The sequence below is a fragment of the Vidua macroura genome, chromosome 11, assembly GCF_024509145.1.
Source record: "Vidua macroura isolate BioBank_ID:100142 chromosome 11, ASM2450914v1, whole genome shotgun sequence".
Lineage (NCBI taxonomy): Eukaryota > Metazoa > Chordata > Aves > Passeriformes > Viduidae > Vidua > Vidua macroura.
In genome coordinates this window covers 20,817,388-20,832,359 of record NC_071581.1, presented here as the reverse complement: position 1 = coordinate 20,832,359, position 14,972 = coordinate 20,817,388, and the positions used below count along the sequence as shown (strand labels likewise).

The 14,972-nt window shown below is 60.8% G+C and overlaps 1 protein-coding gene across 3 annotated transcripts in view; it reads left to right on the top strand.

Moving 5' to 3' along the window:
* The first annotated feature begins 941 nt into the window (after nucleotides 1-941).
* GSE1 (Gse1 coiled-coil protein) overlaps nucleotides 942-14,972 on the top strand; it is a 99,826-nt gene continuing 85,795 nt past the window's right edge. For 2 of the 3 annotated variants that reach the window (XM_053987839.1, XM_053987837.1), the window contains exon 1: nucleotides 1,827-2,879. In XM_053987839.1, coding sequence (XP_053843814.1) covers nucleotides 1,899-2,879 — 981 coding nt within the window. In that variant the 5' untranslated portion in view covers nucleotides 1,827-1,898. Of the gene's footprint in view, nucleotides 2,880-14,972 lie in introns of all 3 variants that reach the window. The other variant, XM_053987836.1, reaches the window with a different exon arrangement.

Below are 14,972 nucleotides of genomic sequence, written 5' to 3'. Positions count from 1 at the left end.
GGCTGCGAGGCAGGTAAGGATATACCGGGATTATTGCATGCGCCGCTGAAACGCCGCCAGCTCCGGCTGGGAACGCATCAGCTATTTACCAGTGAGTGGCAAAGCGACGCAGCATTTTAGGACCGAGCGGGAAATAGAATCTGGTATTGAACTGGAACAGCGGCAGTAGTTTGAAAGTGGGAAATAAATTACCGGGGGTGGTCGGGACACCGAGTTAATGGCTGGAAAGGGCAGGAAAGGGTCGGAGCTTTCGGTGGGATCCGTCCTGCCGGCGTGAAGCAGGACATGGTGCCTTTGGGGAGTGGGAGCCGCACAAAGCGCCGTGGTGCGGTTAGGGGGTGGCGGGTGGGACACTGGCGACGAGCGCGGAGGGGACAGCGCGGGCGGGCCGCCCCGCGTGGGGGCCGGTGCGGGGATCCCCGCGTGGGGGCCGGTCAGAAACCCCCTCGGGGGGTGGCTTTGTAAATCCCCACGTCCCTCCCCCGTGGGGTCCCTCCGCTGCGCTCCGCGCCGGGCTGGCGGCGGGCGGGCGGGCGGGGGGTGGCAGCGGCTCGTTCCTCCCTCCGGGCCACCCCGGGCGGGCAGGTCGCGGCGGGGGGGGCCGGGGAGGAGCCGGGCCGGGGGCGCCGGGGCCGGGAGGCGGCCGGCAGCCGCCCTTCCTCCGCGCCGCCGGCGGGACCCAAACTTTCGCACCGAACTTTTATCCCGGGTTTATTTTTGTTGCTGTTCGTGGATATTTTGTTGCCGTGGGGAGCTTTTTTTTTTGTTGTTGTTGTTGTTGTTGCCGTTGTTTTATCATTTTTTTTTTTTTTTCGCTTTCCTTTCTCGCTGCCTTCCCCCGGCGGGAGGAGGCGGGCGGAGGGGTGGGGGGGGAGCGCTCTGCAAACCCGCCCCCCGAGCCTGCGTGTCCGGCGGAGCCGCGGGATGAGCCGGGGGCGGCGATGAGCGCGGCGGGGCCGGGGGCGGCGGCGGGGCCGGGGGCAGCGGCGGCGCCGCTCTCCCGCAAGCAGCGGCTGATGGCCGCGCTGGCGGCCGGCGAGGCGGCGGCGGCGGCGGCGGGCGGGGGCGGCCCCGGGACCGCGCAACCCCCGGCGCCCCCGCTCTGCTGCTTCATCTGCGGCGGCGGCATCAGCCGCGGCAAAGAGCTCAAGCTTCAAGTGCGACCCCCCCGCGACCACCGGCCCTTCTTCCCTTTCCTGCAGCACCAGGAGCCGGCGCCCGGAGCCCGCGCCGTCTCGGCGGAGGGCTGCGCCCTGGTCTGCGCTGTCTGCCGCTGCTTCCTGGGCGAGCAGTGGGACTCCTTCGAGCGCAGCCGCACGCCGGTGGAGAAGCGCATGTACTGGCTCAAGCGGCCCCATCAGTGCGAGGCGGCGGCGGCGGCGGCGGGGGGAGCCGGGCTGCGGCGGGGGGCCACGGGCTGGGACCCCGCCGCGCCGCCGCGCCGCGCCACCGGCCACCCGGAGGAGGAGGAGGAGGAGGAGGAGGAAGAGGAGGAGGAGGAAGGGCCGGCAGCCGGCTCCGAACTCTCCGAGCTCTCCGACGCCGAGCCCCTCTCGGAGCCCGAGGGGGCGGGCGGCGCGGCGCGGGCCCCCCCGGCGGCGGGGAGCGAGCGGGGGCCCCCCTGCTGCTCGTCGGACAGCGAGATCAACATCACCAGCGAGGAGGAGGAGGAGGAGGAAGGCAGCGAGCGGCCCGCTTGGGCACCGGGCACCGCCTGCTACATCTGCGGCAGCCCCTTGGCGCCCGGCGCCCAGCACCGCGTCCACGTGCAGAAGCAGGAGAAGACCTCGCCGGGACCTTTCTTCCCGTTCCTGTGGCTGCACAGCCCCCCGCCGGGCGCCCAGCCGCTCTCCCCCACCGGCAGCACCCTGGTGTGCCCCTGCTGCTTCGCCTCCCTCATGCAGCAGTGGCAAAGCTTCGAGCTGGCCAACGTGCCCGTGCTGCAGCGGCTCTACGTGGTGCCCCTCAGCGCCGGGGCCATGCCCGCCAAGGGCCGCCGAGGGATGAAGGAGGACGGCGCGGGCATCCCGCCGGTGCCCGAGGCTTGCTACCTCTGCGGGGAGGAGTGCGGCAAGGAGGCGAGGCCGGTGGCGGCCAAAATCACCAACGGCAACGCGAAGAGCACCATGCATTTCCCCTTCCTCAGCCTCCTGCCCTGCCCGCCCGGCGCCAAGGGGCTGAACAAGCACTGGGAGGTCAGCAGCTGCCGCAAGTGCTTCGGGGTGCTGCAGGACCTGTGGGCCATGTACAGGGCCTGTCACAACGAGGAGCTCATCTCCTCCGTGCAGAGTTTCCTGGGGAGGTACCACCAGGTCTTCTCCGCTGGTGACCTCTCCGGCCACCCCGCTGTCATCAAGCCCGGTCCCACCTCTGTCTGCTACATCTGCGGGGCCGAGCTGGGAGCTGGCAAAGAGTTCCAGCTCAACGTCAACCCTCCGGGGCGATTTGGGGAGAAGGAGCCCTTTTTCCCCTTCTTGACCGTCTACCCGCCCGCGCCGCGGGCCAGACCGGCCGACTCCACCGGGCTGGTGGCCACCTGCATCCTGTGCTACCACGACCTGCTGGGACAGTGGCTGCAGCACGAGGGCAGGAACTCCCACCACCCCAGCAGCGCCTGGTCCCGGCAGTACAAGGTGGAGACCTTCGTCTGCTTCTTCTGCCGGCAGGAGAAGAAGCGATGCCTTGGATTAAAAGCGGTTCAAGTGGCCAGACTTCCCGTCTTCCTCTATACCCTGCGCGTGGCCAACAGCCTGCTGGTGGACGATGGGAAGCAGCTGACCATCGGCGCCTGTGCCGAGTGCGGGGCCGTGGTCCTGGCTGGCAAGAGCATGACCCCGCCAGAGCTGCTGGCAGTGGCACCCCCGTCTCTCCTCCCCAAGGTAAGGCAGCTGGCCCGGACCCCATCCCTCCTTTCCCAGCACTTCCCACCTCTGGAATCCAGGAGGAGTTGGAGCAGTGACATAGATGGATGCTCTTCTTTTAGGTCTGGGTCCTGGGGGCGAATGCTAATGGATGGGGTGCCTTTAGCAATGAACTTGTGGAGCTGTCAAGCTGCGAAGGAACAGATAAAAACCCCTGCAGGAGGTGGGAAGAGCCAAGATCTATCCCGTTCCAGAAGTGTCTGTGTTGTTGGCAGCTTCACGTGAGGGAGGCGGGAGCCAGGACAGAGGAAATCCCAATCCTGTCCTGCTTGCCATCGAGGGTGCTCAGAGGGGTGGGAGGGCTGCCTGGCCTGCCCTCCATGGGAACATCCTTGGGAAGCTGGAAGGAGCTCATGGGCTCTGTAGGAAACTTCCCAACTTACCCCCAGTTTTACAAGGTGCCTTAATGAAGGGATTTCCCTTGGAGAGGCCCCGGTTGGTTCTCCCCACAGCTGATGGGTGAGCACAGGGCTGGGTTCCCCCCACCCGTGCTGCTCTGGTTATCCTGCACTGAGGGCTCCCCAAAAGCCCTGCAAGCCTGAAGGTTTGGCCCAGGTGCTGTCAGATTCCCCAGTTGCTCCTTTCTGTGGCTCCCCTTGGGGTTACACAGGTTGCTTTGAGGGCATCACCTCAAAGGCACATGGCAGAGCAAAAGTTTATTCCTCCCAAGCTTGTCTTTCTCGTGGGATAGGAAAATAACAGCTTTTACTCCCAAATTTCCAGCTTGTGGGAGCTCTCCAGAACTGCTGCTCTGCATCACCAAACCAGGCCTCAGGCTGGGCTCTGTCAAATGCCAACATCCCAAATCCCCGAGGTCATTTTCAAAGCCTTTCAGCTCCATCCATAGCCAGAACCCTGCAGCTCTCTGAGGCACTGGCATTTTCTTTAGAAATGTAAACCAGTCCTTCCAAGACAGCGCTCCTTTTCTCTCCCAACACTCTCCCTTGGCTGTTTACAAATATAATTTCCCGTTCATCTGTGCTGGCTCCTGAACTCGGGGGGACACTGCTTGGGAAGCCACCAGGCAGGAGCTGCATTCCCCTGGAGGGTGCCAGGATGGCACGGGAGGTTGGGTTGGCACCGGTGCTGGGAATCCTCTGGAAGCTGTTGCTTTTGGGGGGTTTCTCCCCGGGTCTGTCAGCCTGAGCTGGATGGCCCTGACATAATTTTGGGTCATTTGTGGATGCAGGTGGTTTATTTTCATGGTTGCTGGGTGGGTTGTGATGCCCACGTGGCCACGGGTCTGGTGGCATTTGCGAGGTGCTGGTGGCCACGGGGGACTCGGGAGTCAGGTGAACAACCCGTGGTGCTGATCCACTGGGTGGAGTGCCCCACCTGGGTGCAGCTGATGAGAGGGGCATCATCTGCATGTCCCCAGCTGGTTTTTTCAGTCCTCTGCCCTCCTGGTGTCCCCAGGCCACCTCATGGGGACATTATGAACAGCAGTTCTGTCCCAGCATGGGTGGGTGCTCTGGGTGCTTCCCGTGGGGTTCCTTAGTGACCCCCTCAGGTCCCAGCGTTTTTCAGGCACGCCAATCCTCATCCCCACTGGCCCCAAACCCCAACTCCCAGGAGGACACAGAGTGTGTCCTGGGGAAGGGACACTATTGAGTTCCTCCTCTTGTTCCCAGGTTTGCTAATGAGCAAATTAAGGGGCTGATGGCAGGAGGCACAGCAGAGCTGCCCGGGGACATCGTGGCCGGGCTCTGCCCTGCCCTGGTGGGGACTCTGGCTGGCCAGAAGGTCCTGGCGCATTTTCCCTCCCTGTCTCCACATGCTTTCCAGCATGAGACCTCACAGATGTCAAGGTTATTTAAAACATGGCTTAATGCTTGGGTAGGGCACTTGGTTAAATTAGCTGTACCCTTGTTCAGCCGTGCTTGTTGCTGAAAGTCACCCCAGATGAGCCTTTCACTCTTGTGTGACACCCAGGTCCCCGCTCCAGTGGGGCCAAGCTGGAGGGAATGAGCCTGAGCAATTAGAATCATCTCCCCAGTTCTCCTTTCAGCTCTGCAGCTTCATTTTTGGACTGCACTTGCTTTTTCGCATCCCCTGCGCGCAGCTGTGGTTTGCTGCTCTCTCGCCTGCCTATGGTTGACACAAATGGCTCAAAGCTTGAGGTCAAATACCCCAAAAGCCACCAGACACCCCCACATGTCCCTCTGTTAGCAGGGCAGCAAGGGCAGGGTGGGGCTAAGGTCCTCTCTGTGACAGTGTGGAGGTTTCCAGATGAGGGACCCCCACATCTGAGGTTTGTCAGGAGGGAGGAGCCCCCGATATTTTGGATGGGTGGTTCCTCTGCTGCTGGTTTGGTGGTGGGGAGAAGTGGAACAAGCGATGCTCTGTGGAGGTGTGGTGGTGCCTGAAGTTCTCCCTGCTGCAGGAGGATCTCCTGGAGGTGAGCTCTGCAGAACCCTGCTGTGGTTGGTGGTTGGCACGTGTGGGGCGGGTTTGGGTTGTCCCCTCCAAGAAAAAAAGGCAGTGCTGGGTGTAGAAAGAGCATCTGGCTTGGGCATCCTTTGGCTTGTCACCCTTGGTGCCCAGATGTGCACTGTAAAAATGGATTTTCTTTCCAGCTGTGCCCCTTACAAGGGGAAGATGTGTAGATCAATGCACTTATTGGTGCTGGGCTCTGATTTTGGGGTATCCAGGTGGGAAATCTCCTGCTGATCTGGATAAATTACCTGTGCATCCCACTGGGATGTGCATCCATCCCAGGAGGAGCCGCTTCCTCGAGCAGCCGCTGCTGGGAGCCATGGCTTTGAATAAACCACAAAATGCCCAGATTTGGAGATTTGGTTGCTTCCCAGAGGTGACAGTGACCTGTTCCTGGCTGGCTGTGCCTTCTCAAGTCACCCCCAGGCTCTCCAGCCCGCTCCACAGGCGTGAAGTGATGCATTCCCAGCTCAAGGGCTGCTCATCCTCAGCCTGTCTGGTGTTCTCAGTGTCCTGTGCTCACCAGGAAAAGCTTCCCCATCTTCCAGCTCTTCCCATCTTCACCTTCCACTGCTCTCTCTGCACTTATGTACCTGTAAAAGCGACTCCTCTTGAGGTTTTCTGGTTTTTTTTTTTTCCCTTAAATGCAACTTTTTGGAAAAACTTCCAGGCGTCTGGAAAGCTCTCAAATCCTACCATAACTCGAGCACAGCTGTTGAGGACAACCAAGTGATCAGGCCCAGCCCACGTGAGTTCGTGACCAGCAGGTCCTTGTCACCTGCTGTCCTGTGACAAGGTGACCCACTCAGTGGCTGAGGGAAGGCTCTGGGTCTTGTCTGGGTGGACTCTTTGGCAGCTTTTCCCACAGCATTTCCCTGGAGAAACTGGCTGCTCGTGGCTTGGACAGGTTGCTGTTCCATGGGTAAAAAACTGTCTGGATGCTGGGCCCGGAGCGTGACAGGGAATGGGGACATGTCACCAGTGGTGTCCTCAGGGCTCAGCATTGGGGCAGCAGAGCTGGGAAGGGTCTGGAGCACCAGGAGAGGCTGATGGAGCTGGGAAGGGGCTCAACCTGGAGAAAAAAAGGCTCAGGGGGGACCCTGTGGCTCTGCACAGTTCCTGACAGGAGGGGACAGCCAGGGGTGTCAGGATCTGCTCACAGGGAACAGGGACAGGAGGAGAGGGAAGGCCAGGGGAGGCTCAGGTTGGATATTAAGGAAAATTTCTCCACTGAAAGGGTCATCAAGCTCTGGCACAGCTGCCCAGGTCGCCATTCTTTGAGGGATTTAAAAAATGTGGCCCTTGGGGACATGGTCACTGGTGGCCTTGGCAGTGCTGGGGGAACGGTAGGACTCGATGATCTTGGAGGGCTTTGCCAGCCCAAACAAATCTGTGGTGCTGTGCTCAGTTTCCTTTGGTGCTGGCATGGATCTCCCTGCTGCTCCCAGCCTTGACCTCAGGCTGGTTTCTGGGAATCACATGGTGTTTTCCATGCCCCATTCCCACTTTGCAGAGCACACCTGGGGCTGTTGGTGTGGGGCTGTGCCTGACAGGCCACAGTCAGGCCCCAGGGGCTGAGTTCACTGCATTTACTAATTGCCAGCAGTGCTGTTGGCTCAGCTGGGGATTTGGCCCCTTCTGCAGGTTCCCAGCTCCAAAGGTCATGGCTGCATTTCCAAATCACTGCGTCGAGCTGACAGCTGTTGGTGGGCACTTTCCTTTTGGCTTTCGAAAAGGGTTTTGGGCAAAAATCAAAGAGTTCTTGTGTTCTCCACTAAACCTTGTCCCACTGATGCTGAGCAGCAGCCAAAGCTCCTGGATGCCAGAAAAACAAACCCAGAAGGCGGGGAGTGATGCCTGAGCCCTCCTCCTGCATTGCACCAGGCCACACTCTGGGATATTTGGGTGCACTGCAGCATGAGAATTAAGAGACCTGTGTAGGAAGAGCCCCAGGCACCTCTGCTTTCTTTGCATCTTTTATGGATTTTGAAGGAAATCAAAAAACCTTCTGGCCACAGGCAGTGCTTTGGGTGTCGGTGCTTTTTTGGCCAAGCTGGTGGCACCTCTGTGTCCCCGCCCCAGGCATCATGTGTGGGCTCCAGGGGGGTGGCACAGGCTGCATTTGGCTTCTCCTCATCCCTTCAATAAGGAGCAGAGCTGGTCTTACTCATCTCAGTCTTTTGGCTTCCAGCTTGGGTTGGTTTTGGTGGTTCTACCTGTGCTTGTGGCAATTTTTGCCATCACGAATTCCAGCAGATTCAGAGCAGAATTTTAGCCAACTTCATTGGGGTAAACCTGTTCAGTTTGGAGCGTGTGAAGTTGTTTTTAGTGAGGCCTACGTTGCCTTTCAGCAGAGCAGCTGCTGCAGCCTGCGCCGACCCGGGCTGGCATTTTCAGATGAGATCTCAATCCCAGCACGGAGGTGGCAATATAATCATGATATGACTTCATGTCTCGGGGCACGGCCTCCCTCGGGATCGTGTTCCCAGACGGCAAACAAAGAAACAACACGGGGAAAATGCGCCCTGGGCTTTCTGCTGCCACTGAGGTCAGGGCTGCTTTGCTGTGTGGGAACTCGCACCTGGCAGTCCCTCCTCATCCTCACCACTTGGCCTGTGTCAGAGCCACCCCCTGGGGTGGCGGCTTGTCCCCATGGGGTTTCCAGCTGGGGGTGTTTGTCCTTCAGCCACGCTGTGGGGAGCAGCACAGGGGTCTTTGCTTTGGCCGGGCTGACCTTGCTGGACCAGCTGTCCGAAATTCCAGGGCTCCTGTGCTGCTGCCAGCGCCGTGTCCTGCAGACCTTGTGCTGACTCCACAGCTCACCAGCTGGCTGCTATATATTTATTTTTCACCCTGCCCTCCCTGCTCTTTGCTTTCTCCCTGCCTTTCCCAAAAGCAGCAGCACTGCAGGACTGGCAGCTCGAGCAGGCACCTGCCAAAAGCGCTGGTCTGACAGTGTGCTGCACCCCCCGAAATACCCCCAGTGGGCACCCTGGGGGGAGGCACCCGGCTCCACTCTCACGCCATGCAGTGAAAATGCTTTTGCAACCTCTGGAGCATCCTCTGGGGTCTCAGCCAAGCCGGGAGATGGGGTAAAGGGACGGCTGGACGGCTCTGGCTGCTGCAGCCAGACAGATGTTTTGTCCAGACACTTGGCCTTTCTCAGCCGTCCGGGAAGCTCGGTCGCAGGGGGCAGCCTGGGATGCTCTTTGGCTGCTTCCCAGCGAGGAGGGACTTCCCTGCGCAGCAGCGTGGGTGCCTGGTTTTCCAAGTTCATCAGGAATGGCAGGAGTTGGCTTTTCACCCCTCAAGATACCAGCTGGGTCCTGTCCTGACACCTCTGTCACTGTCCTTGAGTGGCAAGGAGCCGTCTCCATCTCCTGAGTGGGTTTTGGGGACCCATGATGTTTTGTGGCACCGGGCAGAGCTGGTTTACCAGGAGCCTGTTTACACCTCTCTGGCTGCAGGAGGTGCCCTGGATCCATTCCCACGCCAGTTTTTGGGGTGGGGAGGGCTCTGTTTGCTCCCTGATGGCACCTTTGGCTCCTTTTTTGGAGATGGTCCTGTGCTACTGGGCAGCATCTGGCCAGATGTTCCTCCCTGCAGCAAAAGGCCTGTGCCACATGATGCCATCCTGGCCTGGAAAGGACGGCATGGTAATGTCCCTCTGGTGTGTCAAGGGGACGCTGCCCTCCTCGGGGACTGCCAGGGCGGGGACTTGGGTGCAAATCCAGGGAGATGGTGAGGCCGGGGGCATCCCTGGGAGCTGGGGCAGGAGCCCGGCTGGCGGTGGCAGCCTCCCAGCCATGCCGGGCTCTCTTCCGCTGGGAGCAGCTGGCGGCGGGAGCCTTTCCAGCAGCACGATTCCCACGGGCCCCGTCCCAGGGCTGTGACAGCCCCGGGTCCCCACCGCCAAGGCGGGTGGCAGCGGTGCCTCGGGCGTGCCTTGGCTCCTCGTGGTGGCACGTGCCATCCGCGCTGTGGGGACCACGGGGCTGCTCCTGTGCCAGAGGCAGTGCTCCCGGCCATCCCAGCCTGGTTGCCCTCCCTGGGCCTTGTGGAGGGTGCCAGAGCCCCGGTGCCAGCCCAGGCTGCTGCGGGCAGGTTGTGGTTTGCTCCCGGTGCCGGGTGAGCAGCTGCTGCGGCCTCTCCCCGGTGCACGCGAGCCGAGCCGTGCCCTGGCTGGATAAACAGCCTCGTGCAGCTGCTCTGGCTGCTGTGTGACTCCTTTTCCCTGCTGGATCTTCGGTAGCAGGGCAGGGATGAAGGGGATGGCTCCATGGTGGATTTTTGGCTGGGCTGGGAGAAGGGTGACGTTACCTGGGTGCGCTTTGCAGCCTGGCTTGGGTATGACGCTGCTTCTCCCTCTTTGGTTTCCTTCTTTTCCTCCCCCCTTCCACGTTAGCACAAGTGCTGCCGGGCTTTAGTAGCTCTCGGGAGACTGAAGTCATCTGTTTACCCACGGAGCTGGTGTGCTTGGAGCAGCAGCTGCCCCGGCTTTCCCTCTCCAACCTGCCGGAGAGGTGCCTGTGCCGAGCGTGCCGTGACCTGCACTGGGGCTGAGCGAGCCTGTCGCTGCTCTGGGCTGCCTCACACCCCATCCCATCCCATCCTATCCCATCCCATCCCATCCCATCCCATCCCATCCCATCCCATCCCATCCCATTATCCCATCCCATCCCATCCCATTATCCCATCTCATTATCCCATCCCATCCCAGCATGGGGCTGGGGTGTCCGTGCTGTGGTGGTGCAGGTGTAGGATCTCCCTCCATCCAGAGAACTCCCAAGGTGTCGTGTTTTGGTGGCCGTATCCAAGCACCGGTGCTGGATGGGCCATTCCTGGTGGCACAAGGACCTGCTGAAGGATTTACTGAGGGTTATTCCATACCAGCATTCCTGGTATCCAGGTCTTGGCAGGGGTGAGCAGCTGGGTTTTGGGGCTGGCTTTGACCAGGAATGTGTGGGGAGGGTCCTGGCACCCCCATGAGGGATGTGAAAAGGGCAGCAAGTCTTGCAGGGACTGGTTTGCTCTCTCCCAGTGAATTTTTGTCTTCCACTTTAGAGCTGAAACAAGGCTGAGACCCAGCTGGGATGGGAGGGAAGGTCCTGATGGGAGAGGGGTGGTGGCCACCCCTCAGCCAGGGGTGTTCCCCCCTTGGTTTGGGATGGACAGCTGCCTTCCCTGGCCAAAGGGCAGGAGCCTGGACTGCTCCCAGGCTTCCAGCCCCTCTGTGACCCCCTTGAGGCTGTGTCCTGGCATGCTGTCACCCCGTGTGTCCCCAGCACCTGCTGTTTTGGGGCTGGGGATTCCTACTGTGGGTGCCCATCCCTGCAGGATGTGCATCCCATGGCCACAACTGCCACAACCCTGTGCAGGTGGAGTTTTCCCAGCTGACCCTCCAAAATGGTTTTAATTGTCCTCCCCAGCTTTGCCCCTCCTTGGAAACGGGGAGTGCATCATCTGATGGATCTGAGGGGCCACCAGCAGCCACCTCTGTCCCTGGGGACACCAGGGAGGGACCTTGGAGCCGGGGACATTTTGGTGACGAGCAGGACGTTGGGCTCTCGCTCAGCGTTTTGCAGCCACGGTGGGACAGACAGACCTGGGAAGGAGGGACACACAGACAGCTGAGGGTGTGGGGCACACAGCAAGTTGCCACCATCCCCTTCCAGCATGTTTCTGCAAAGGGGCTGACTTCAGTCGGCCGCGAAGCTTTACATTGAGTGATGATCAAGTGCTGATGGTTCCAGTTATTATCCTGGCCAGGAATAAGTGTATATTTATATATATGGATGTATAGATGGATGTCTCCTGCCCCTCTCCTTGTCCCCACTGCCAAACCAGCCACATTTTCTTCTCCCCATCGCTCCCCCAGCTCTGGGAGCAGGCAGCAGGAATTATCCCGGAGTGAAAACACTGCAAAGAAAAGGCCTTTCAGTTCTCCCTGGAGGCAGCAGTGCCAAGGTCAACCTGGTGTGGGGACAGGCCTGGGTTGTCCCTGCTGGCCCCGCTTTTGGTGCGGGTGGCACCCTGGGGTGTCCTGGCTGTTCCCGGTGTGGGGCTCCCAGGGGTTCCTGTCTGTTCCTGGTGTGGGGTTCCCAGGGTGTCCCAGCTGTTCCCAGTGTGGGGCTCCCAGGAATTCCTGGCTGTTCCTGGTTTGGGGCTCCAAGGGGTTCCCGGCTGTTCCCAGTGTGGGGCTCCCAGGGGTTCCTGGCTGTTGCTGGTGTGGGTTTCCCAGGGTGTCCTGACTGTTCCCGGTGTGGGACTCTCAGGGGTCCCTGGTTGTTCCCGGTGTGGGGGTCCCAGGGTGTCCCGACTGTTCCCGGTGTGGGGTTCCCTGGGTGTCCCAGCCGTTCCTGGTGTGGGGCTCCCAGGAATTCCTGGCTGTTCCCAGTGTGGGGCTCTCAGGGGTTCCTGCCTGTTCCTGGTGTGGGGCTCCCAGGGGTTCCTGGTTGTTCCCGGTGTGGGGCTCCCAGGGGTTCCTGGTTGTTCCCGGTGTGGGGGTCCCAGGGTTCCTGGTTGTTCCCGGTGTGGGGCTCCCAGGGACCGGGGGGAGCCGGCTCTGCTGCCTGCAGACACAGTCCAGATGCTCCGGCTGCGGCGTCTCTGGAGGGGGAGATGAATTCGCTCCTGCCGTCTTCTGTTTTCAGTCCAGAACATCTGCACAGTAACTGGGAAATCTGGGCTTTCTCCTGCTTCTCAGCCAGGTCCTGTCAGCCCTTTCCTCTTCCAAAAAGGGGTTTGGTGGTTGTTTTTTTTTTTTTTTCCTCCCCTTCCCGCTATTGCTTGTGCTGTGTAACCTGCTCCCTGCTGTGCATCCTGTCAGGGCTCTGCTTGGATTTTACTCCAGAAGGAGCATTTGGAGGGACCTCCCCATCTCAGCCTGAGCTCAGGGATGTGGATCCCCAGGAGCAGAATTTCCTGCGGGGCTGTTCCCTTGTGGCACTGGGATCACCCGAGCTGCTGTATCACTCATTCCAGTTTTGGTTTTTTTTTTTTTCCTTGCTGATCCTGCATCCTGGAGCCTGGGTGCTGCATGCTGTGTGCTTGGGGCTGGACAACCCCTCCCAAAAGCTGGCACTGGGAAGCATTTGAGGCTGCAGGGTGGCCCCCACCCTGCTCCCTGTTCTTTCCAGCAGTGAGTGGCTTGGCCAGGCTGGCCCTGGGCTGGCCAGGACAGCTCTTGGCTTGGCAACATCCCACACGGGTGAGGTTTGCTCCGCAACCGCTGGCTCAGGCTCCTGGCACGGCTATGGTGGGTGCTGGGCACCTCCTTTTCCTTGCTGCTGCTTCCACCATGCCATGGGGACCCTCAGGAAGCGTCACCCCAATAACTGAAGCCCTGGGGGAGGGATAAATCCTGCTGTCATGTCCTTCCCCTCTTTCCTATGCAGTCTGTGCTCTCACCCTGACCTTCCCCAGCGGAGCTGCTGGGGTCCAGTGAGCCCAAATCGGGCTCCGTCCTTTACCCAGCCCTGCTCCTTCTCCTTCACTCACAACGATTTCCTCCCTCTTTGCTCATCTTTTAGTCCTTTTGCTGTGCTCTGCCCCACCCCTTGCTGCCCTAGTTCTGGCTGTGCTGGCACTGTGCCCGGTGCCCTCTGCTCGGAGCAGAAGGAAGGGCTCCAGGGAAGGATGGCAACGCCGGGGTGATGCCAGCAGGGGATTGTCCTTGGCTTGGACAAGGGACTGACCCCTCAGAGGGGCTTTGGGCCCATGGATATCATGGGTGCTGCTCCCCCAGGCGAGCAGGGGTCTTGCAGGACACAAAGAGATGGTGGAGGAGGGAGATGCCACCTCTCTTCTCGCACTTTGGGGACATTGGGACAAAATGCAAGTGGTGCTGCTCCCCCTTGGGCTCCCTGCTCCCAGAGGAGGGGGGGAAACCCTCAGGATGAGATGATTTTGGGTGGCCTTGAGGGCCAGCAGGCTGCCTGGGGGGGGGGTGGCTGGGCAGGGTGGCTGCGAGCTTGGCACCTCCAGGCACCTGGAGGTGACGTGTGCCCGGTGTCCCTGTCCTGGGGACGGCCACACAGAGCTGCCCTCGCAGCTGCTATTTCTGGCCAGCCCGTGGCCTCTGCACCGCAGCCGCCACCGCCGGGGCCAGCAGCTGCTGCCCTTTCCCTTCCCATTCCCTCAGAGCCGTGGGATGGATGGAGACAGGATGAGGAATCCCCCCAGCGTGGGCAGCAAGGCAGCAGCTCCATCCCTCTGGGGATCTTCCCTCCTGCCCCGTTTTCCTCCCGTTTAAAGCCGGGCCGTGTCTCTGTGCCTCTGTTTGGTGGGCGGCTGTAAAAATAGCACTTGGTTTGAGTTAGGAGGGTGGCGGGGAAGGGCCGGGAGGGGGCCGGGGTGCAGGGGGAGGTCCGGTTTCTCCCTTTCCTGGAGGAATTAGGGAGGCCACATGCTGCCAGGAGTGTTTGGCTGGTAGAGGCAAGCGGAGGCTCCGAGGAGGCGAGCAGGCGTCCGCACAGATGGAAATTTGATCACCCACGGCTCAACAGATTGTTTGATTTATTTTAAAATCAAGCAGATGGCTGCAACAGGAGTTTGTTTAAGTTCAGCTCCGAGCTGGGCCAACGGCCAGGATACTCGGGGGTAGGCGTGCCAAAAAATGTTCAATGACTTTGGTCATCACCCACCTCTCCTCCTCCTCCTCCCTTCCCTCGCTCCAGCGCACACACCCCGCTCCCCCTCTTATCGCATCCTCGCCTTCATCTCTTGGCTCCTGCGTCTCGCTTTGTCTCTCCCGGCGGGCGCAGCCTTGCCCTCCACTTTTCCTCCCCTTCCACACGCTCCAGAGGGTTTAACTCTTCCCCAGCCATCCCCTCGCCCCGGTTCCCTTGTGCTGGAGGGGTGCTGTGGGGGGAGAGAGGGTGAACCCCCATCCCCGGCCTCTCCCCTCGTGTCTTGTCTTCTCTGGGACAAATCTGGGGGGAATGGAGAGCTGTGGGAGCTGGCTGGATGCCCAGAGGGATACCCTGACCCATACCCTGACCCCCATGGCTGTCCCTCTGTGGTGGGGAGGGGTTTAGATGCATCCCGGTGTCCCCCTACCCTATCCCAAATTGGTGGCAGCCTGGATGAGCTGGGGTCCCAGCAGTGTGGAACCCCCATGGTGGGGTGTGAGGGGTGAGCTGGGCACGGAGCAGAGCCCCTGCTGCAGCCCGTGGTGGCTCTGGATGTGTTCCTGGCCTCGCTGCCATATGGCCGGCAGGGAAGGGGCTGGAGGAGCCAGTGGGAAGAGCCTGGGATGTGCTAAACTGCTGTAAATGGGATGAGGCCTGCTGTGCTCAGGGCTTTAAATCACCCAGTGCCACCAGGCTGCCACTGCCGGGGGGGGGTCTGACCACCCCGGGGTGGCACAGGGTCCCCAGCACGCGTGGCCATGTCCCCTCAGCCTGCCAAGGGCCACCTGGGATGCTCTCTGTGGCAGGACAAGGAGCTCTCTGCGCCTCCTGGGGCGAGTGGGTGGGATGCTCCAGGACCCCAAGGCGTCCTTGGTGGCCTTGGGGTACCCCTGTGCCCCACAGAAGCTCCCAGCACCACGGAAGGTTCAGTGCACCCTCTCCCTGCAGGTTTTCCTGCCAGAGGATTGCCCATTCTCCCGTT